At 38.8% G+C, this 25314-nt stretch overlaps 1 protein-coding gene across 2 annotated transcripts in view; it reads left to right on the top strand.

The window, feature by feature from the left end:
* fgd (faciogenital dysplasia) overlaps window positions 1–25314 on the top strand; it is a 216925-nt gene that overhangs the window by 187396 nt on the left and 4215 nt on the right. For both annotated transcript variants that reach the window (XM_060835574.1, XM_060835575.1), the window contains exons 11-18: window positions 1060–1152; window positions 1239–1318; window positions 1510–1540; window positions 1635–1739; window positions 4755–4817; window positions 12630–12752; window positions 18082–18237; window positions 24263–24403. In XM_060835574.1, coding sequence (XP_060691557.1) covers window positions 1060–1152; window positions 1239–1318; window positions 1510–1540; window positions 1635–1739; window positions 4755–4817; window positions 12630–12752; window positions 18082–18237; window positions 24263–24403 — 792 coding nt within the window. The remainder of the gene's footprint in view (window positions 1–1059; window positions 1153–1238; window positions 1319–1509; window positions 1541–1634; window positions 1740–4754; window positions 4818–12629; window positions 12753–18081; window positions 18238–24262; window positions 24404–25314) is intronic.

Here is a 25314-nt window from a genome sequence, read left to right as displayed (position 1 = left end):
TTGGGCCGAAGATTACCTAATCTTAAAAAAAACTAAACATCATCCAGTTGATTGGTATGCCATCCACTCCCTTCACCAATGCATAGGAGCGGTATTGTTTACCCCATTTTCAAGAAGCACTGTAGCAACTCACCCAGCATCTCCAAAACCTATTACCCCTACCACCTGTAAGGAATAGAGCAGAAGATACATGGGGACACCATCACCTACAATTGCCCCTATAAGCTCCAAATCACCCTGACTTGGAACTATATTATAGTTTCTTCACTGTTGCTAAGAAAATGTTCTGGAACCCATTTCCTAACAACACCATGTAATCCCTTCCCTGCCCAGGGATAGATTACAGAGGCTCAAAAAGGCAACTCTACACCACCTTATTGAAATTTTAAATAAATTATTTAAAAATGAAATTTGCTCAGCTGAAACAAAGACTAAAATAAGAAGAGGCAGAAGGCTTTGTGTTATCAAGTTTCAAAACTGACTTTGTTTTCCTATTTTCCTCTTTCATCTGTAACCATTGCATTGTCGGCAAATAGTGCCATACTGAAATGGGAATGGGACTTAAGTCCACATCCTCGTGACTTAGAAGTGAGTATTAATTCAAGGAAAATGCCAAAAGAGACTTAACACCATGCATTGCACTAAATGAATGGTTTAGTGACTTCGACAATACATTGTCATTTGAAAAATTGTGAAAGGCATTTCAAATGAATATAAGTAAAATACTTACTAATATCTTGTATAATTTTGTACTTTTGAATTGGAAAAACTAGCTTATGTTCTGTTATTGACTTTGTGAAGACAAGACTGAATATCTGGATCCTTGAATTACTGACCTCTCGATTGTGTTTATTAGTAGAATTGACATAAACTTTGTCCATAGCATAATAGCGTTATAAGTGCACTGATTATTCTTCAACTATACTTTTTGCCAAAATACAGACAATATTTTAATCAGTCTACTACGAGCAGCAGATGTTCACATTTTTGGTACTCTGTGTAGTACAACCTGAATATGATGGATGGATACAATTCTAAATTCAATATTTTTACCTTTAGTTCAACAATATGGTTCTTTACTGTGTACCAAAGCTTCGACTGATGGGGCAGAAATTCAGTGTGAGAGAAAGGATTGACATTGCTGGCATGCAGGTTTGTGTCATTTATGAGTTCAATAATTTTTTTGTAAATGAAATTTTTTTATAACATTTGGAGAAAAATACAACTCTATTCCTCAGGTCCAAGAAATTACGAAGTCGAATGTGACTCATACGTTTACAATAATAGGAAAACAACGTTGCTTAGAACTTCAGACCAGGTAAGTGAAATATTTTAAATCATCATTGATTATTTAACAAATTCCATTCATTTTAGTTAAATGTTATAATCGATCAAAAATATTTCCCGGAAAGGTTAATGCTTGTTTGATACTCGAATGTTTTACATCAAGAATAAAGTTCAGTGCTGCTAATCAGTATAATTAATCCTCAAAAATATTGTATTTTTAAGGACTGAGGAAGAAAGGAAAGACTGGTTTCAGGTTTGTCACTTGCTGTAAAACACTTTGCTTTTAATTCTAGACAATTCTACAGTTACGTTTGACTGTCTTATGAAACTATGGTGATTTTTATTAGGTTATCCAGGCTACAATTGAAAAGCACAAGCAAAACAGTGAAACATTCAACAAGGCTTTTAATAGTTCATTTTCAAGAGATGAAGAGTATCCTCCAGATTCCCCTGTAAGTAGAAATAATTTTGAAGTACATGATACTTGAGTACATTTTAGACAGCTAAACCTATATAAAGTATTCTTTGGTGAACAAGTTAGAGCATTGGGAGACTGGAAAAATCAACTTCCTTCTTTTTTCCCCAAAAGTTTTTGATCTCAACAACAGATGAACAATGCAAACAGTATATTGCATCCACAACTGTAAACATTGGCCACATCTTGCTGCGTGCTACTAGTTATGAATTTCACACCTGGGATCTTGACAGAACCTTGTTATAAATGTTGATTAAGAGCAATAGCAATGGATACAGTGATTTTTTTCTTTATATAAGAAAAGGAGAGCAGATTTCTTATAGGGTCTTGTGGTAGGGTGGTCTTCAGAGTCAGAAAGCCTAGAGTCAAGTCCCACTTGTCCTGGAGATAGGTCATAACATACCTTTACAAGTTAATTTAAAAATAGCTATAAAAGCTACGTTCTTAACTTCATAATTTAGTGTTGGTTTACAAAAAAAATTAAAAAGAGCTGAGTTCTTTTAGGGATGCTGTGGTGTAATGGTAGTGCCCCTATCTCTGGCCCAGAAGGTCAGAGTATAGTATGTCTGCACAAGTTGATTTAGAAAAAAAAAGCCTGTGTCCTTCCCCAGTACGATATTGATTTCTGGATCAGAAAGGATCCAGAAAAGGAAGGTGAAAACTTGCACTTCTAATATGCTATTGTAATTACAGAATTCTGGATCTGACCATCATGAACAATTCTGAAGAATGGTCACTGGACCCAAAATATTGACTCGATTTCTCTTCATTGGTTCTGTTAGACCTGCTGAATTTCTCCAACAATTTCCACTTTTTTCTTGTGACAAATCAATAATTTCATCTCTGCCAGCCCCTCTTTCAGGAACTACTCCTTATGGCATGTTTTTAACATATTTAAGAATATTTTTAAATAATAAATTAATCAGGTTATTCTTACAGAGAGCACCATCTTGCAGGTTTATGTCTGTTCCTTTCCCTAAACAACAGCACAGTTGCACTACACTAATCATGCTGCAGCCTTGAAATTAATTTTAGGTGTTAAAGATCACTCAACTTTGATTATCACAAACAAACTTCTTGCCAGTCCTTAAGAATTTAATTGAATCAGTTGAAGTTCACATTCCACCTCTTTCCCCTTCTTCAGACACAGATTCCTTTGTTTCAGTTATTTTGTATTTGTATGTCTGGATACATCACAGCATGGTATGTCTACTGCTCTTCCCAAGACCAGAAGAAACTGCAGAGAGTCTGGAACACAGCCCAGTCCATCTTCCGAACCAGCCTTCCATCCACTGACTCCATCTATACTTCCTGCTGCCTCAGGAAAGCAACAAACATAATCAAAGACCCTTCCCACTCTGGTTATATTCTCTTTTTCACCTTCAAAGTTTGAATGTGTGAGCAAACAGCTTCTATGCTGTTATCAGACTTTAGAACGGACCTCTCAAATGTAATCAACTGTGTGAAAGTGAAGACTGCAGATGGTGGAGATCAGAGTCAAAATGTGTGGCACTGGAAGAGTGCAGCAGGTCAGACAGCATCTGAGGAGTAGGAGCAGCTCCTCGGATACTGCCTGACCAGCTGTGCTTTTCCAGCGCCACACTTTTTCACACTCAAATGTAATGTTTGGCTCGTTCTCTCTTGCGCTCTCTCTCTCGCTCGCGCTCCTCTCTCTCTCGCTCGCACTCCTCTCTCTCTCGCTCGCACTCCTCTCTCTTGCTCGCGCTCTCTCTCTCTCATGCTCTTGCTCTCTCTCTATCTATCTTCTCTGTACCTGTAAAGCTGTATTCTGTTCTGCTACCCTGATGCACTCTGTTGGATACAATCAGCTTGTAGAACACACACAACAACACTTTTTTCACTGTATCTTGGTACATATGACAAAAATAAATCAAACTCAAACATCACTTCCCCTTTTACCATACCTTCATGGAACAAGGAGAAAAACTGTGGGAGGAGTCATTGAGAAGATGCTGCATGCACTGATGCAAGTGGTGGATCTTGAACCTTTGTAGAAGGTAGTGCAATAACAGAGTTAGGTGAGGTAGAATGTGAGGTAGCTGAGAGAAGATGGCAGCTCTTACCCTCACAGAGGGCAGAACTTCTTTCTGCAATGTTGAGCACTCCTTCAGACCATGGACACTAGAGTGTTCCCGAGGCAACTTCGGACCAGGCTGGCAAGGTCCGGCAGTTCTAAGGAAAGAACTGTCCTCGTCCTCCTCCTCTCCACCACTGTCCATTAGGATCTGTAGATCTCTGTATGCAAACAGGGTCAACCAATCTACCTCTATCAGCCATCCCTAGGCATTTCTTCCCACACTGCTCCTGTGAAGAGCTATTTCTGACTGGTAGTGTGTTGACCTGGTGCTGGGATATAGATATGCACCCAGCAATGGGAAACCCAGAAGGCCTTGACCACTTCAGCTAGTGGTGTGTAAGAGTTGCTCTGTGGGATTGTGATACATACTTCATGAGGTGAGCTGCATAAAATTGCATCAGAAAATATGCTAGAGCTTGTGCAGAAAAACCTTTCATAAACTTCCTAAAATTGACACTTAAGGTTGACATTTCCCAAAAATCACTTACATTTTTTGGTTAAAGGAAAAGTTGCCTCCATATCAGATATTGCAACATAGAATCCATCTGCTTGGTACAGTGACTACCCTTCAAAGATGTAATCTATATCTGCAGTGCCATGAAATTAACTGTGATTAATTGCAACAACATCTTGTACTTATGGGATGCGTCTAGTATATTTCAAAATGTGCATGATTTACATTTCTTGCAAAAAATTACTGCAAAACGAATTATGATGACCAGTCCTTCACTCCTTCCCATCAATGCCTTTTATGACTCGGTATAACAATTCTGAATAATGCCCATGTGAAAACAGTATGTGAGATTTTTTTTATGTTTTCTAATTTTTGTACAATTCTCAAAGGATGGACTATTCTGGTACATTATTTTTTAAAATGACTGTTCTCTTCCATAGGTGCCAGGTGCAACTTGTTCTGAACCCAGTGTAGGAGGAGACTTTTCCAGTCCATCTACTTTGGTATGTGATCATTTATTCTTCAGGCTGTTTAATGTGTACTTCTGGAATTTGTACAACAGCCTATGAATATTGTGTTCCAGAAAATGAGGGCTATATTGTTCATCTGTATCTATTATTACATCTGAATGATTTTCTATGTTATAAGAGAAACTGTTAAAAATTGCATTGTATATTTAAATATACCTATTGGATCTTCAATGCTATTGCTCATTATAAATTAGCATATACTGTCCTTGTGTCCTTTTCATGTTAACTTTTCTGTTTTCCCTGTTTCTTTCTGCATCGATGTCTTGTGCCTAGTTACTTGGATTTGAACTACAGGCGACATGTTTGAGTTTTGTGCCTGGGACAAAAGGCTTCAGGCAAGGCCTATCATGGGTATGAACCAGGATTCCAAACCATGGGACTGTTCAGTAGTGAACAGATTGTAGAGCTATCTGGTAGCAGGCAGGCATGAGGACAGGCAGAGTCAGTAAATCATGTTTGCTCAAACATGTGGAAGGAGGAGCGCGAGGTTGTCAGGGCTAGGAAGGGAAGCATAAAGGCTGGAAAGAGAAAGAAAATGTGAAAAGGAATGACTGCTCCAGACACAAATTGGGAAGGCCAAGTGGGTATCAAGCACACACAATTCAGAAACTGTAATTAGAGTTACCGTGTTATTTAGAGTCAGTCTATGACGGTATTGGGACAGAAAGTATTAACCATGTGTTTTCCGATTATGTAAAAAAAATTAACGAAGGTGAAGTAGGTTCATGGATTGAAAGTGTGTGATGCATACATTTTTTAAAAATATAGAATGGTTGAAATAATTAGTACTAAGTAAATTGTTACAGTTGCTAAGCTTTTCATCTATTCTGATCTATGAAATGGCTTCCATATCTTTTATTAGACTATTCTTCAGAATAAATTATCTATTGATTCCTTATGAAAACTCTTGCTATGAATATTTCTCCACTAATATGTTAGCAATAAAAGTGTTTTTGAAATTTCTTCATGTATGTGTATTAGGGAAAAGAGAAAAGGATTTCCTCTGGGTTCAGGCATTTCAACCTATCGTGTTTTATTTACTGAGCAAGTAAGTTTAGATTCCTGAGTGGTTCATTGTTGGAAAAGTGATTGGTTTAGCAGCGACCATTTTATTTTATCAGATAAGTAAACATCTGGATGATAATGCAAAAATGATGGAAGTACTTCTTGTGGAAGGGGGTTGCTTATGTGGGCAGTGGCTGAGCTGTGGATTGCACAGTGTGTTGTGGCAGGTAGAGGGATGATAAAGTATTTGACAAAGCTTGCACCAGAGCTGTTCATTCAGCTTCCTGATTTGATCACACTTCACGTCCACCAGCATGTGGCAAGTTTGTTTCAGAAAATGAAAATAAATGGACAGCAGCAAATCAAAAGATGATAGTCATGACTTGATTAAAAACCTTTTAAAGCTGAGAATTGAGTGAAGGTTCCTCAGACAAGTAAATTGACGAAGACGGGTTCTAAAAGGAAATTACAGCAAGATCTTTTTGATCATCTTCCTCTGGGGGTCAGTATAAGCTTTCTAATGATATTGCAAAGGTTCCTATTCTTCGGATGTGCACTGACGGCAGTTCTACTGTTAATGCCAAGTACTTTGTGATGAAACATTGAAATGGACGGAGAGCAATCCTGTCCTCACTGGTTCAAATCACAGGATGACTAACGTTTGTATTTGTTCAGTATTGTTCTGATTCATGATTTCAATGCGAGCAATAGGGGAGACTATGCATTGAAGAACTGGGGGCTAGAAAGCAGACCCAAATCACTTCATCCCATAATAAACCTGCCAATAGGCACTGAGGGGAAAATATTTAAAATCCGTGCAGGGATTTATTGTTTAGCCAACATTCCTAGCTGAGGTAAGCTGAATGAAGGCTCTTAAGTGGAGGTTGTAAATTGGTAGCCACATATATTGTTCAAAGTCTTTTATAATTTTACATATTTGAAGTACGTTTTAGCTAAAGGCATCTGATAAATGGACCAAGTATAATCATCTCAAATTATTGAATCCATAAGTTTGTTAGGTGTCTAATAGAAAGATAAGATGTTGTTCCTTGTGCTTGAAATAAGTTTCATTAGATCAGTGTAGGAGGGAGAGATCAGAGTACAGTGAGACCTATCATTTTAATTCTCTGCTCCATTTTCAGAATAGAACAGAATGGTCAAATGAAATTTACATCACTGTGAAATTGACATTCCAAAAATATATTTTCATTTTATTGCAGTATGCCAGAGGAAGTGGGGGAAGCTAATATAATTGCAACATTTTAAAAAGGCATTTGGATGGGTATATGAATAGGAAGGGTTTGAAGGGATATGGGCTGAATGTTGGCTAGTGGGACTAGATTGGGTTGGGATATCTGGTCAGCATGGACGAGTTGAACCGAAGGGTCTGTTTCTGTGCTGTGCATCTCTATTACTCGGTGTTGCAGAGCATTGCATGTTGGAAAGTAGCAAACCATCATGTTCTATATCTATAAATAATGTCACTGTCATTCAGTGCTGTCATAGTTTCCTGTTGCGATGTACGCTTGTTAACTATTCCTCTGGTGCTTCTGCGTTGGTTGTGTTCCTTTGACTTTGACTTCAAGGCATTTCTGTTCCATTTCATTTTTCAACTGATGGTGCTTTGAAGAAGAGGAAGATCTGTCAGTGTTTCCCATGAATTCCCAAACATAAAAAGAAAGAAGGGGCATATATGAGTAACTTCCTTATTCAATGACAGTTTACTGAAGTAAGAGGAACACTTTTATTTACAGTGTATGATCTTATTTGTGGTCTTATAAACTGGGTTACAGGTTAATTCTGATCGAGACACACAGGTTCTCAATTTAATACAAACAGAAACCAATACTTCTCACTTGATTTCAGGCAGCGGTAGCTCTTTCAGTTCCTATTGCTTCATCTCTGGTGTCCTCAAAGGACCTCACCTTGGCTCCCTCTGATTTTGCAATTATATGGTTCTCTTCAGCAAGATCATTGGAAAACTCAGTGAATCTAGACTGTTTTGTGTATCTTGTGTATATGCCAGTGATGCTGAACTTACATCACCAGCACTTCATCTGATTTCTTTATTATAACCAGGCCTTCCACGTCCATCAAAGTTTCACCTGCACATCCACCAGTATCATTTATTGTATCCGTTGCTCCCAATGCAGTCTCCTCTACATTGGGGAGACTGGACACCACCTAGCAGAGCGCTTTAGAGAACATCTCCGGGGCACCCAGACCAATCAACCACACCACCCTGTGGCCCAACATTTCAACTCCCCCTCCCACTCTGCCGAGGGCATGGAGGTCCTGGGCCTCCTCCACCGCCCCTCCCTCACCACCTGACGCCTGGAGGACGAACGCCTCATCTTCTGCCTCAGAACACTTCTACCCTAGGGCATCAATGTGGACTTCACCAGTTTCCTCATTTCCCCTTCCCCCACCTCACCCCAGTTCCAAACTTTCAGCTCAGCACTGTCCCCATGACCTGTCCTACTGGTCTATCTTCTTTTCCACCTATCCATTCCACCCTCCTCTCTGACCTATCACCTTCATCCCACCCCCAACCACTCATTGTACTCTTTGCTACCTTCCCCCACCCTCCCCCCTGACCTATCACCTTCATCCCCACCCCCACTCACCTATGCTACTTCCTCCCCACCCCCACCCTCCTCTCATTTATCTCTCCACCCTTCAGGCACTATGCCTGTATTCCTGATGAAGGGCTTTTGCCCGAAACGTCGATTTTCCTGCTCCTCAGATGCTGCCTGAACTGCTGTGCTTTTCCAGCACACTCTACTCCAGAATGTGGTTTCCAGCATCTACCGTCATTGTTTTTACCTTCTTTGGTCTCCACAAAAGCTTCATTCAGTAACCATCAACTCCATTCCTCTCCCTGGTAATTGACTGTTGCTGAACCATACAGTTTTGTTGCCTGAGTTAAACTTTAAAACAGATGTCTGTGCTGTCAGTAGGACTGCCTATTTCCCATCAGTGATACCACTGACCTAGTGCTGAAACTCTCACCCACACCTTTGACTGTTTTAAAACTGGCTGGCCTTCCTTGATGATTGAGATCAGCCAGAGTTCTGCTCCTTGTGTCCTAAAATGCACTGAGTCCTTCTCACCATCACCCCGTGCTCCCTGACCCCAATTGCCAGGGGGAAATATTTTTGTTTTAAAATTCTCAGCTTAATTTTGAAATTGCTCTGTCAAGTCCCTGTCAGGCTCTGTCCTGCAGCCCTAATACCCTCTGGCAAATATGTGCTCCTCTAATTCGCCCTCATGAGCATACCTAAACATCGTCACTCCATTTGTGTTCCATTTGACTCAGTCCTAAATCTGGAATATCCTTCTTTCACACCTCACCATTTCTTTACCTTGGGATGGTCCTCTAAGACACTCATTAATTGGTCAAACTCCTCATTTCAATGCCACAGTTTGCCTTCATGTCTTGGTGAAGCAAATTGGGATATTTTATTATGTTTGAGGTGTTATTTAAGTTGGTGTTGTTGTAATGTATGTTTACAGATTCATGTTAACTGTTTTAAGGAAATCTCTTTTGTTAAAACAAGACATATGTTCCAAGATCTTCCATTCATAATTATATTTTCTTCTGAGGGTCAATAATGCCTTGACAGGTGAAAGATATAAATATTCTATCTCATTTGCAAAAAAAAGTGAGGATGTCAGTATTGAAATATGTCAAAGTAGTGAGAGTCCAGGTATAAGTTTACCTGATTTGCTAATTATTCAGGTAACTGAATTGCATAAATAAAATTACAAGCCTTTAAGTGTACTAAGGTAGTTTCATTCTTTTTTCAACAATATTTTAAATATTTGTTGTTTTAGATAATTGACCAGAGTAATCAATTATGTACAACTAATCAGTTGACCAACAGCAAATGTACAATTAAATGTTTTCAGAAGCACATGGCTTTATAGACTGAAAATGGAAACATGTATAAACAATAATTGGTTGAAGAGGAACTTATCTAATTTTGTAGAAAAAGTTAAGTGTAAAAGAGATCTATGGGTTCCTTGCTGTTTATCCAAAAGTAAATTCTGGAAAAGGAGACCATCCAAAGCTTCTAAAACATTGATTAGTCTATTTTCACAACCTTAATGACTTGACAAAAAAAATCTAAAGGGAAACCTAGGATCTATGTTGACATCATCTGGCAACAACTTTTGAACTTTAAATTTCTGATTAGCCATAGACTTAGATGTTATTGGCAGGAGAAGGAAAGCTGCAGGTAGGAAAGCATCTCCCCCGCGACTGCCAGTAAAAAGATGATGACCCTTAAAGAAAACCAGGTGAAGAGATATCTCAACATAAGTATCACAGGAAGTTCCAGAATTCAGTATCTTAAACTCTGAAAGCTGAACTATTTACTCAAATTAAAGATCTAGGTGTAAGTAATCTTCCATCTGAACTGAGGGTCTTGTATTACTTTGCAATGAATAGCAAAGTATGATCTAATCAACAGGTAACTGAAGGATATGTGAGAAGTCAATTCATTCTATCCTTATTTTCTTTTGACTCTTGATCCACATGGATTTTTTTCCCTACGTTTTCCCACCTATAATACCTCTGCAGCGTTGTTTGCCTTACCCCTCTATGAATGCGGGAATTAAAATTAAGATGTACATAGTTTAAGTCAATATTGTTTTTCCACCTGTTTAAAGAATAAGTTTTTTTTATTGATGAATTTTTTGATGAAATTTGGTTAAAGTGTGTTTGTTCTAGATACAGTAATAAGGAGAAATAAATTTACCATCTTAGTAATTAAGACATTTATACTTTTCGTACAGCCTGTGGAGTTGTGGCATTTGATTACCAACTCAATTCTCCTGTCGGTCATAACAATGTGTCTAGTTCACTGGGCCACACTTGACCCAGGGTCATTGCTTCTAAATTAAACATTACTTGTCGTGACGATTTTCTCTTTCCAAGTTGAAAGAACAAAATTTATTGGAATACAATTAGTAGTGAAATTTAAGTGGGAAAATATAAGGCTTTGCCAGGATGCCTTCTCTGCTCAAATATTACTTTGAAGTTTCCACAGAGAGAATGCCACATGGCCATAACAATAGTGGCACCTTACTGAGAAAGTGCTATTAAGAAAAAGGAGAGAAAATTGTCACGGGAAGGAAGAAAAGCACTATGATTATTGAAGGAAACATACATTAATGGATCTTGAAAAGAATGGCTTTCCTTTTTACAGCCTGAGTGAATGAACTGTCATGTATCAATTTTTTAAAGTACTAGAATGAAACCTCTATGTTAACAGAAGTGGGCTTAGGGAATTTGAGATTTTATCAATACTCTAGGTCAGCAAATGTTTTACTGCAGTACAGAGCCAGCATTGTACTCGTGAAAAATAGAAGGCTAGAGTTAAAGCAGTATTCTAATTGTAATTATAATTGCTCTCAAGATGTGCAAATTAAGAACTGGCAATATTTTGTGTGGTTTGTGTTAACATTTTTTGATTTCAATTGGGATAATACTATCAGGTTCACCATTTTGTTTGGGGGAGAGGAGATTTTGCTGATTGCTATTGCCAGTCCTAAAGATTTCTTAGAAGTAAGGTGCATGTCTCCTCCTGTGTACATTGTTCTGAAGAATAGAAAAAGAAAAATCAATTGACGAGTAACAATTGAAGTCAAACCTCAAATTATTATTGTATTATCATGAAAAAAGTGACTTGAATGTTAAAGAATAGAACAAAAACAGAGCTTTCAAGTCGAAGCATCTTGCACTCAAACACTTTGTGTTCATTCTGATTTGAGATACCAAGAGATGATGTAAAGAAGTTGGTACTTATATTGACAGAATTGTATTAAATTCAGAAAATGCTAGAAAATTTAGCTTTTTTATTTTTGTCAGGAGACAACTCATACATAACTATGTGCAGTAGCAACATGGGTATGCAAGATCTGCATATATATTTGAACAATGAGAGCAAATCAAGGTGATAAAGGTGTCATTTCATAATATTTGAAATGTCTAGAAATGATACTACACTCTCAGGTGCACCTGACTATCCAGTAAGTTAGTGAGAGTAAAAGGGGAGGTGGTGGTGTAATGGTAATATCACAGTAATCTATACACACAGGCTAACATTCCATGGTAGATGGTGAAATTTGAATCCACTAAAAATCAAGAATGAGAAAAGCACAGGCTATCTGATCATCTGGTTCACTAAGATCCTTTTAAGGAAGAAATCTTCCATTCTTACCTGGTCTGACCTACATGTGATCCATACCCACATCAAAGTGGTTGCTGCTTAACATTGGGAAATAAGGATTAAACAATATGTGCTAGCCAGCAATGCCTATATCCTATAAACAGATTTTTAAAAAGAGATATCCTAAGAAAAATCAATTATGGAATCAACATATTTTCTTGATCATTGACTTTGCATTGGCTAAATGACCCAACTCTTCTATATTTATTGTGTGACATGATGATTCAGTTAGAAGGCTGGGTAGCTTAATTGGTTAGAATATGCTGCAGAATCACTCCACAGTAGGAGTTCAATTCCTGTACTAACTGAGTGTGTCCCTGGGCCCTACCTCCTTGCCTTGCCCATAGCAACTCTTGTAGGAGACTGCATGAAGTGAGAGAGGAGAGAAATGACAACACATTATTTTGAAGTGGACAACTCTATTAGTCCATAAACTGTAATATACAAGATCAAATAAAGTATCATTTCAGCATTTGTGTTATTGAGCTGATACAAGAGAGTTGTATTAATTGTACATTCTCCTCAATTTAAACATTTATTTCAGATTGATTCCGGGAAAAAAGCTTCAAAAACAAAACGTGATAAGGAAAAACAATCCTGCAAAAGTTGTAGCGAAACCTTTAATTCTATTACTAAACGCCGTCATCACTGTAAACAATGCAATGCAGTAAGTATTAAGTTGACCAATTGGATAATTTTAGTAGTCATTTGAAATTAAAAAAACACACTTTATTTATATTGAATTTAAAAAATTTATTTTGAACACTTTCACACCACCCATTTCCTCTCGTTTTTTTTGTCTACTGTTTCACTAACTAATATAGCATAGTCACTTCCAGTTTTCAAAAACAATATTATCTGTCATCTTTCATTTGTCTCATTTGGGGGAAAAAAAATGTTATTTACTACTTGTTCTCTCTATTTTGCACATGGGAATAACATTGTTTTCTTAATGAGTGGAAAAAGTGTGTTGAACATTCATTTGCAAATAATCTGAAACCTAAAGATCATGTTTACAACACAACTTTAACTATGAAGTGTTTGTACAGTAATTTGTATTTTCCTCAGAAGTGGAGCTGTTGATCACAAGTCTGACTGAATCTAATGAGTTAATTCTTCTATAGCATTGTGAATCAAACCATCTGTTTAAGTTTTAGTATTTTAAATGTATAGGTGCTCAAATTGGGGTCGTGAAAGAAATTTTAAATTGTTTTCTGTCCATCTGTGGACAATTTCTCTATTTATTTAGCTTTTTACCAATTTGCCTCTACCACTTTGTTCCATAATACAGCAATGAGAAAACAAATGCTAGAAATAGTCAACAAGTATGACATGACTTTGGGAACGTTGCAAATATGAAGTTTCATAAGACCGTGTTTTGGGATTGTGTTTAATCTGGGTTAAAGTAAATGAGAGAGTCGCATGACTTGTTCTGAAGCCTGTCTAACAACAGGCTTTGGTGATGTGCCTGTTGAAGATTAAAGTGAGGTTGGAAAAAAAATGTATAGGTTGTTCATATTTGGAGATAATGCAGCAGCATCTGTGTTTACATGTTTACATTAGTTAGACTAGTCTCCAAAGAGCTGAAAAATGTATTGCTGGAAAAGCGCAGCAGGTCAGGCCAGATCCAAGGAGCAGGAGAAGAAGGGCTTATGCCCGAAACATCAATTCTCCTGCTCCTTGGATGCTGCCTGACCTGCTGTGCTTTTCCAGCAGCACATTTTTCAGCTCTGATCTCCAGCATCTGCAGTCCTCACTTTCTCCTAACCTCCGAAGACCCAAGACGGTGTTTAAGTGTGTCAGGTTGGAAACATTTATTCCTTAAATTATTGAAGAGGGATCTTGAAGATAGCAAATCAACATTACCCTCCTAGATACAAGACCCATGTGATTCACACTTCCATGGAGATGATGTTGGAGAGCAGGGAGAGAGGGACGATCAGTGACATGCCTGAAAATAGTGGTTTGATATCCAGTAATGGGATTGTAGTCCAGGTGAAGGTAGAGGAAGTGTCCTAGAGTTGGCAGCCTGCCTGTGCTAGGTAGAAGTCAATTTGTTAATCAGCAATAAAGCTTCCAATAAGAATGGTACAGCTAACATATTATTTTGAAAGTTAGACCAAATGGATCTGTGTTGAGTGTGGGGAGCTGGAAAAGCACAGCAGGTCAGGTGGCATCCGAGCAGCGGGAGAATCGACTTTTCAGGCATAAGCCCTTTGTCAGGAATTCCTGATGAAGGGCTTATGCCTGAAACGTCGTTTTTCCCGCTCCTCAGATGCTGCCTGACCTGCTGTGCTTTTCCAGCACTACACTCTCAACTCTGTCATCCAGCATCTGCAGTCCTCATTTTCTCCAAGTGGAGATGTATCATAAACAGCAAGAATTGGCTCTGCATCCAATTGGCGAGTTCTCCCTGTATTCCATGTGATCTAACCTTGCTAACCAGTCTCCCATGGGGAACTTTGTCGAACGCCTTACTGAAGTCTGTATAGATCACATTCACCACTCTGCCCTCATCAATCCTCTTCGTCACTTTTTCAAAAAACTCCATCAGTTTTGTGAGACATAATTTCCCCCACACAAAGCCATGTTGACCATGCCTAATCAGTCCTTGCCTTTCCAAATACATGTAAATCCTGTACCTCCAGATTTCCTCCAACAACTTGCCCACCACTGAAGTCGGGCTCATTGGTCTGTAGTTCCCTGGCTTGTCCTTACCACCCTTCTTAAATAGTGGCACACATCAGCCAACCTCCAGTCTTCTGGCACCTCATCTGTGACTATCGATGATACAAATATCTCAGCAATTACCTCCCTAGCTTCCCACAGAGTTCAAGAGTATGCCTGATCAGTTCCTGGGGATTTATCCACCTTTATGCATTTCAAGACATCGAGCACTTCCTACTCTGTAATATAGGCACTTTTCAAGATGTCACCATCTATTCCCCACATTCTATTATCTTCCATGTCCTTCTCCACAGTAAACACTGATGCAAAATACTCGTTTAGTATTTCCTCCATCTTCTGCGGCTCCACACAAGGGCTGCCTTGCTGATCTTTGAGGACAAAGTGAGGACTGCAGATACTGGAGATCAAAGCTGAAAATGTGTTGCTGGAAAAGTGCAGCAGGTCAGGCAGCATCCAAGGAGCAGGAGAATCGATGTTTCGGGCATGAGCCATTCTTCAGTTATCTTTGAGGGGCCGTATTCTCTCCCTAGTTACTCTTTTGTCCTCAATGTATTTGTACAAACCCTTTGGATTCTCCTTAATTCTATTTGCCAAAGCTATCTCTCTCCCCTTTTTGCCCTCCTGATTTCCGTCTTAAGTATACTCCTACTTTCTTTATACTCTTCTAAGGATTCACTCGATCTATCCTGTCTGTACCTGACATATGCTTCCTTCTTTTTCTTAAGCAAACCCTCAATTTCTCTTGTCATCCACCATTCCCTACGCCTACCAGCCTATCTTTTCATCCTATCAGGAATATACTGTCTCTGGATTTTTGTTATCTCATTTCTGAAGGCTTCCCATTTTTCATCCGTCCTTTGACTTGCGAACATGCATCCAATCAATTTTTGAATGTTTTTGCCTAATACCGTCAAAATTAGCCTTCCTCCAGTTTAGAACTTCAGCTGTTAGATCTGGTCTATCCTTTTTCCATTGATATTTTAAAACTAATAGAATTATGGCCCCTGGCCCCAAAGTGCTACCCCACACCTCAGTCACTTGCCCTGCCTTATTTCCCAAAAGTAGGTCAAGTTTTGCACCTTCTCTACAAGGTACATCCACATAATGACTCAGAAAACTTTCTTGTACATTTTTAACAAATTCCTCTCCATTTAAACCCTTAACACCATGGCAGTCCCATTCTATGTTTGGAAATTTAAAATCCCCTGCCATAACCACCCTATTATTCTTACAGATGTCTGAAATCTTCTTACAAATTTGTTTCTCAATTTCCAGCTGACTATTAGGGGGTCTATAATATAGTGCCAATAAGGTGACCACCCCTTCCTTGTTTCTCAGTTCCACCCAAAAAACTTCCCGCTGGGTCCACTACTTTTCATCATTTATAAAAATGATTTGGATATGAACAAAGGAGGTATGGTTAGTGAGTTAGCAGATGACACCAAAATTGGAGGAATGGTGGGCAGCAAAGAAGGTTACCTCAGATTACAATGGAATCTTGATCAGATGGGCCAATGGGCTGAAGAGTGGCAGATGGAGTTTAATTTAGATAAATGTGAGGTGCTGCACTTTGGGAAAGCAAATCAGAGCAGGACTTGTACATGTAATGGTAAGGTCCTAGGGACTGTTGCTGAATAAAGAGACCTTGGAGTGCAGGTTCATAGCTCCTTGAAAGTAGAGTCACAGGTAGATAGGATAGTGAAGAAGGTGTTTGCTATGCTTTCCGTTATTGGTCAGAGTATTGAGTACAGGAGTTGGGAGGTCATGTTGCGACTAAGGATGTTAGTTAGACCACTGTTGGAATATTGCATGCAATTCTGGTCTCTTTCCTATCAAAAGGATATTGTGAAACTTGAAAGGGTTCAAAAAAGATTTACAAGAATGTTGCCAGGGTTGGAGGATTTGAGCTATAGGAAATGACTGAATAGGCTGGGGCTGTTTTCCCTGGAGCATCAAAGGCTGAGGGGTGACCTCAGAGGTTTATAAAATCATGAGGGGCATGGATAGGATAAATAGACAAAGTCTTTTCCCTGGGGTAGGTAAGTACAGAACTAGAGGGCATAGGTTTAGGGTAAGAGTGGAAAGATATAAAAGGGACCTAAGGGGCAATGTTTTCACACAAAGGATGGTGCATATATGGAATGAGCTGCCAGGGGAAGTGATGGAGGCTGGTACAGTTGCACCATTTAAAAGACATCTGGATGGGTATATGAATAAGAAAGGTTAAGAGGGATATGGGCCAAGTGCTGGCAATTGGGATGAGATTAGGTTAGGACATGTGTTTGACATGGACAAGTTGGACCAAGGGGTCTGTTTCCATATTGTACATCTCGATGACTCTGTGACTCTAAGTCTCTAACATTGTAAAATGTTGTAAGGCGCTTAATAGGAATATCACCGGCCAAAAAAGTGATACTGAGCTATTAGGATAGGTAATCAAAACTTTGAGTAAAGAGGTGGTTTTTAAGGAGCAACTTAAAAGGTAAGGAAGAAGTAGAGGATAAGAATTCCACAGTGTAGGCACCAAGCTAATAAAGGCACGACTACTAGCAATAGAATGAAGGAATTCAAGGATGTGAGGATGTTAGAATTGGGAAGAATGTATATATTTGAGAGGAGGCTACAGAGGCAGTCAGGGCAAGGCTGTCACACAAGGACGTCAAATTAAGTTTTGCGCAACCGAGTTTATGAATGAACTGAAGTTTACTAAGAATGGTAGTTGGAAGGTTGTGCGCAGACCATTGGAATAATAAGTCTGAATGTAACAAAGATATGGAAAAGTTTTCGAGCAGCAGATGAACTGAGGGGTAGAAATTAATGATGTTATGGAAATAAAAGTATCAATCATTATTGCAGCATTCCCAAACATGAAAAAAACATCAAACCAGCATTAAAGGGAACCATTATTAATTCATAACAAACTTAAGCTAATGTCACTCTTGCAGTTCATCCACCAAAACACTTAGTACTAATTCTGTGCAATTCACTAAAGACTAATGAAAACATCAAGGACTTTGAGTGTTTTAAGCAAGGCACAGACATTGTGTCTCTTTTTGGTTACTGAATAGGCATTATATCGAGTGTGTATTAGGAGCTTTCATTTTATTCTGTAGATATACTGCCAACAATAACAGACAGAAGATAAGTTTTTGTAACCATGATAAGGAATGTAATGCAAGTGATTGTAAACATGTTGCATGTTTGATGAAGGAATGAATCAAATTGGGTGAATCAAAATAATGGAGACAGGAAATTAAACGTTTTTATGCCAGTAACTTGTTCTAAGGATACTGTCATTGGTTTTTCAGATTATCTGTGGGAAATGTTCAGAATTCAAGCTATTTGCAGATAATAGTCGACAGAACCGTGTGTGTAAGGAATGCTTTGGATTACCAGCTCCAGCAGTCCTTTCAAATCCAGTACCTGAGAATGTAACAGAGCAGAAGAAAAAAGGAATCATGGAGGTAAGTGAACATGAACTCAGAAATTACTGTTCAATTTGTAGTGATGAGTTTTGGGAGATTGGGAAAAAAAATAAGCATGAGAAAGTGATTTAACTGCCATAAATCCTGCAGAGTATTTTTGAGATAGTCCTGAAATTTGGACTTGTCCAAAAACAGGTCCCATGTTCCCTTGTGTTTCCCTGTGTGCTGTTGTGGATGACCTAGCTAAATAGATTGTACACCAGTACTCCTCAGTAATTTCTACATTTTAGATATTGGCAAAATATGTTAGCTCAAGTGACATATTTGTTGAGTACATTGTCTTTTTGATAATATATGGCATCCATTTTTGTTTGATCATAAGAATGTAGATGTCCCTGGCTCTGCCAACATTTATTGCCTAGAGGACAGTTAAGAGTCAACCCCACATTGCTGTGGCACTGAAGTCATATGTAGACTAGACCAGGTAAGGGCACTAGATTCCCTTTAGGGCATTAGTGAACCAGATTGGTTTTTACGCCAATCAATATATGGATGCCATTAGTCCAACTCTTTAAATTCAATATAAAATCTGAACTAAATCCCACCATTTGCACTACTCCACTGCCTCTGCCAGTCCAATCCAGGACATCTGTGAAATACAATGATAATTTTTTTGGAATGTACCGGCTAAAACAGGTCAAGGTCTGGACCAGAGGTGGGCAAACACATGGATTACTACTTGCTTGTGTGTCTCTTCCTCCAAAAAGGTCTTGAATCATTCTGAAAGACCAAGATAGCCATTATAGGTCAATTAGAATGAATTATTATATAAAGACCCATCCCTGCACCAAATGGGATTTCCAGCTAACAATGCAAGTTGCCGTCTAGGTCAATAGGTGTGCTCGGGATAGGGGACAGGCTAGATCAAGTAAGGGACCAATACAAAACTCCCACCTCATTAGACTGCCAGGCCTATAAAGGCTGCGGCCACTTTGAGGGGGTTCATCTCCAGGATTGTGGCTGAACAATTGTGGAAAAGAAATGAAAAATTTATATCATTTTTAGCCAGTTCTTATTCCTCACTGTCTGTATCTTCACATCAGCAATTCTTATCTTGGCCAGTGAGGCCGTCAGCCTGAATGCTGACGGTTCTCCCATTGACCTTTCAGCATGGGAACCTGCCTGTGATCACTGTGATTGAACAGCAAGCCTGCCTCCTTACCTTTAATTGGCTGGACCATTGAACATTGGGCAAGCCTAAAAAGTGCATTGAGGTCGGAATGCAGAAATAGCCCCCTGTTCGGTCCATGAACCAAATAAACTGTTTAGTCCCATATCTATGTAGGAGCTAAAATTCATTATTAATTTACAAATTAATAATTAAAGATTGACTTATAACTAGTTCATTGAAATATATTGAGGTGTGTGCTGGCAAGAACAGTGCACTTATGTACTATCAAGCTTGGATTACTTTCTTCCCATTTTCTGACATTAATTGTTTCCCTTGTTAACAAAATAAATTACTGTATGGTATAAAGAACAAAAAGACTAATAGGGTAACTGGGAATGAATCCAGAATTTATCACAGAATGTCACAGGAATTAAAAATAAAAATTCATTTGAACAAATTTGAAATGTAAGTGATTTTATTGTATTTGGTTGGTTAACTCCATTATTCAGTCAGAACACAACATCTACCAAATTAGTGCTTGTCATCAAAAATACATTGAAAGAGTAACTTTGAGAGTGATTCATTATATATTATATCTAGTTGAATAGAAAATATTAGATAATAGAACAAAAAATCAGAACAAAGCTTTCAAGAAGTAAGATTACAAAAACAATAAACATATTTACACAGGTTTACAACACGTGTGTCATTGGTGTACTTGTGGGACCTGAAATTTGACTGGATGATCTTGCTGAGGGACAACATATCAAGGAGAAATAGAAGGAAGCTAAAAACAATACAGAACACATATATGATAAAAAAAACCATTACAGGTTAAATGTTTAAAGTAGCTAAGATTTTTTTCCATTTGCAGTTGTACAAGTCAAAGAAAACTTGCATATGTACTTTGAAGTCAGACGCTGAAAGCATGATGAGAAATTATGCTATATTACACTTTGGCAAAAAAACTACATTCTCTTCACTTTTTTTTTAAGTGGACGCTTAACGGTCCGAAGTTGCAGTTATTGACCACAGAATGTACTGTCAGAAACCTCCAGTGTAGAAAAAGTAACCATCTTCTGGAATGTCACATTTTTTTTATTATACAGATGTTCTAGTCAAACTGCACAAAGAAGCAGTGCATGTTCCAGTCAGGTTTGTTTAGAATGAAATACATTGAAACTTATCATGCTGGAGATGGCACTAATGCCCCCTGCAGATATCGCCACAACACATCATATTAACCAAATGCATCCAAGCCATCTCATGAACTAAGTGGCACATCCAGGAAGCCCTGTCTCGTCAGGATAGAAAACAGCAAAGCAGTTCCAGACTTTTCTAAAAGCCTACCACTAGTTTCAATCTCTATTTATAAGATTTATAAGAAGAATCCTGCATTTCACCTAGACTACAAAAGTTAAGTTAGTGTGTCTTTAATTGTCTCACCACTGAGCTCCTATGAAAAAGAATTTTGCCAGACCAACCCACTGCAAGAACTGACTGAAAGTTGGCTGGTGGAGGGTTGTTTTTCAGACTGGAGGCCTGTGACCAGTGGAGTGCCACACGGATCGGTGATGGGTCCTCTACTTTTTGTCATTTACATAAATGATTTGGATGCAAGCATAAGAGGTACAGTTAGTAAGTTTGCAGATTAGTAAGTTTGCAGATGACACCAAAATTGGAGGTGTAGTGGACAGCGAAGAGGGTTACCTCAGATTACAACAGGATCTTGACCAGATGGGCCAATGGGCTGAGAAGTGGCAGATGAAGTTTAATTCAGATAAATGCGAGGTGCTGCATTTTGGGAAAGCAAATCTTAGCAGGACTTATACACTTAATGGTTTGGTCCTAGGAGCACAGGAGTTGGAAGGTCATGTTGCGGCTGTACAGGACATTAGTTAGGCCACTGTTGGAAAATTGCATGCAGTTCTGGTCTCCTTCCTATCAGAAAGATGTTGTGAAACTTGAAAGGGTTCAGAAAGGATTTACAAGGATGTTGCCATGGTTGGAGGATTTGAGCTGCAGGGAGAGGCTGAACAGGCTGGGGCCGTTTTCCCTGGAGTGTCGGAGGCTGAGGGGTGACCTTACAGAGGTTTACAAAATTATGAGGGGCATGGATAGGGTAAATAGGCAAAGTCTTTTCCCTGGGGTGGGAGAGTCCAGAACTAGAGGGCATAGGTTTAGAGTGAGAGGGGAAAGATATAAAAGAGACCTAAGGGGCAACTTTTTCAAACAGAGGGAAGAACATGTATGAATGAGCTGCCAGAGGATGTGGTGGAGGCTGGTACAATTACAACATTTAAGAGGCATTTGGATTGGTATATGAATAGGCCGGGTGCTGGCAAGTGGGACTAGATTGGGTTAGGATATCTGGTCGGCATGGATGAGTTGGACCGAAGGATCTGTTTCCATGTTGTACATCTCTATGACTCACTGACACTAATTCATATGAAATTAATACAATTACAAATTAAATATATTTGTAACATGTTTTCATTTCCTTTTTGTTTCTTTCTTTGGTTATGTGCATTTGTTACAATAACTACCCCCCAGTTTTCGAATACATTAATGCACTCTTCTTTGTTTTAACCCTAAGGAATTACTGTGTCATTGTTAAATTTGGCTTCACAATCGCAGGGTTTGGAGAGAAACATAATCACCTATTTCAAAATGAAAATAACCATGAAAGAACAGTAAATCACCTCTGTTACAACAGAAGAGAAGGAACAGGAAATTATTCAATTCACGCCAGGATATTATACGCAAATCTTTTTAAAATTAGCTTTTGTTGTTTGAGAAAATTTTGGGTTTGTGAGCAAAAAATTATTTTATAAAATCTAATTTTGTACTAGTGTCATAGAGATGTACAGAAACAAACCCTTCAGCCCAACTTGTAAGAGTAACAAGAAGGTGGGGTACTGGGCTAATGGTCGGATACTTGGTAGTGTGGATGAGCAGAGGGATCTTGGTGTCCATGTACACAGATCTCTGAAAGTTGCCACCCAGGTAAATAGTGCTGTGAAGAAGGCATATGGCGTACTGGCTTTTATTTGTAGAGGAATTGAGTTCCGGAGTCCTGAGGTCATGTTGCAGTTGTATAAGACTCTGGTGCGGCAGAATCTGGAGTATTGTGTGCAGTTTTGGTTGCCATACTATAGGAAGGATGTGGAGGCACTGGAACGGATGCAGAGGAGGTTTACCAGGATGTTGCCTGGTATGGTAGGAAGATCGTATGAGGAAAGGCTGAGGCACTTGGGGCTGTTTTCATTGGAGGAAGGAAGGTTTAGGGGTGACTTGATAGAGGTGTACAAGATGATTAGGGGTTTGGATAGGGTTGACCATGAGAACCTTTTTCCACGTATGGAGTCAGCTATTACAAGGGGGCATAGCTTTAAATTAAGGGGTAGTAGATATAGGACAGATGTTAGGGTAGATTCTTTACTCAGCGAGTCGTGAGTTCATGGAATGCCCTTCCAGTAGCAGTGGTGGACTCTCCCTCTTTATGGGCATTTAAACGGGCATTGGATAGGCATATGGAGGATAGTGGGCTAGTGTAGGTTAGGTGGGCTTGGATCCGCGCAACATCGAGGGCCAAAGGGCCTGTACTGGGCTGTATTTTTCTATGTTCTATATCCTAAATTAATCTGGTCCTATTTGCCAACTTTTGACCCATATCTCTCTAAAACCTTCCTATTCATATACCCATCCAGATGCCTTTTAAATGTTGTAATTATATCAGCCTCCACCACTTCCTCTGGCAGTTCATTCCATACCTGCACCACCTTCTGAGTGAAAAAGTTCCCTCTTTGGTGCCTTTTAAATCTATGTCCTCTAGTTCTGGAAGCCCCACCCCAAGGAAAAGACCTTAACTATTTATCTTATCCATGCCCCTCATGATTTTATAAACCCCTACAAGGTCACCTCTCAGCCTCTGACACTCCACAGAAAACAGTCTCAGCCCCATGGCTATTTTAAATGTAACTGCCTAGAATTAGCAATGTTTGAAAGTCTGAATAGGCACATCTGAAGGATGATCAGAATGAACTAGTTATGGTGCTAGATAGAAGACAAAAGCAAATAGTGCTGTCATTGAAGCTAGTTAGAGAGAGCCAACATTTATATAATAGTTTTCATGACCTCAGGATGTCCCAAAGCACTTTACAGCCCATTAAGTAGTTTTTGAAGTGCAATCACTTTTGTAATGTAGGAATATGATTAATTATGTTGCTTCGAAGTGGATTCTCCTGATTAGAATTTCAAATAGAATATAAAAAGCAGAGTTTCTATTTTTCATAAAAAATGGCTACTTAACCTCATTTAGCCCACAGCTCCACAGTGGATGGAAATCAAAGTTCTTGCGCAAATGCTGTAGTATTATTTATGTTCATCTGTTTAGCTCTTTACTGTTTGTAGATGGTCCTTTCCTGGATTTGGTACTTGGCTGCCTCAGACAATAGCTGTGAGTAACAGTAAATACGTTTTTCAAGATGGGCTCTTATGAGCTGAACCATCATAGAGAATGACTTAAATCAGGCGTAGAAAAGGGAGCTTCATTTGAAATGATTGCAATTTATACATTTAGGCTGTAATGGCTTTTCTTTATGCTTATAGTCCATTATGTTTTTGGCTTCCTTCTATTTCTCCTCTCCATGCTGTCCCTCAATAATATTGTCCATAAAATATCAGGTTCCACATGGACACTGATGACACTCCGCTCCACCTCACTATCTCAACTATGGTTGGAAGTTAAATATATAACTAATTACACCTTTGCTGCAAATTATATAGCACTTACGGGGAAGGTTGGTACAGTATCATCATCGAAAGGATAATCAGGATCATTTTTCTTTCATTGGCATACGGATTTGATGTTTGTTCTTATTTCTAAAACAGAGACCAAGCTCACTGACGAGTGACAACAGTCTTTTCTGCAGCAACTTGAGTTTTATGGAAAAAGGAAAATCCTGGCAAAAGGCATGGGTAGCTATTCCCAAAAATGATCCATTGGTACTGTATTTGCACATAGGTAGTCAGGTAAGAATAAGTGTCGCCGGCTCACTCAATCCAGCTTTGTATAATTTTCACCAGATTAAATGTGAAGTAGGTCAAAGGATTTAGTTATTTTTAAAGGAAGAGAGTCTGCACTTAACTGCAGCAAATTTGGAGCTATCACATGAAAGCTGCATGTGCTACTAGCTATTATTACTGCTCCCACACTTCAAGTTCTCTTCTGGTTTTCAGTTCTGTGTGAAACAAGCGGGTATACCCAAAGGTATTCAAATTATTTTCTGGCTTATTTTGGAAGTGAACTTTGTGAATTTTAGTGAATACTAATTTTGTGAAATTGCTTAGTCACAGAGCATAGAGTAACAGTGTAAATCTGGTTGAAAGGACAGTTTTCCTTCAAATTCTGTGCAACTTGTAGTTGAGAAAGACAAACAAATTGTGAATATCAATATGCATAAGCTGTTAACTGGGAGACATCATAAACTCACCTGCCGATGACTGACTTTTCCTCCTTGTGGTAATGGGCCAATCCTCACAGAAACTAGAGAAGGAGAGGTCGCATTCACCATATTTCTGATGCAGTATGCTGTGTCTCTGACATGCTGCTGTACTGTGCACAAAACATATAGTAAAATTCATCAGGATGTTTCACAAGAATACAATATGAAGGGAACAACCCACATCTATACTGCACGAGAGGACAGTGCTGATTGGTCAGTGAGTGGACTCTGATAGAAGCATCGGCATAGATATTGTACCCAAATATGCTGATTGACCGTTAACAGCCAGGCTTTGTTAGAGTCAACTTGCCTTGTTTAAAAGTTAATTGGTCAGGGCATTGTCCTGAGAGATGAGCTGGCAAATTGTTGTCACTTAGTTTGTTCAGTTGAAAAGGTACATTACTCATTTGTAGAATAAGCAAAATGGCTTTTTTAGCT

The sequence above is a fragment of the Hemiscyllium ocellatum genome, chromosome 14, assembly GCF_020745735.1.
Source record: "Hemiscyllium ocellatum isolate sHemOce1 chromosome 14, sHemOce1.pat.X.cur, whole genome shotgun sequence".
NCBI lineage: Eukaryota > Metazoa > Chordata > Chondrichthyes > Orectolobiformes > Hemiscylliidae > Hemiscyllium > Hemiscyllium ocellatum.
This window is presented reverse-complemented; position numbering and strand designations above follow the sequence as displayed.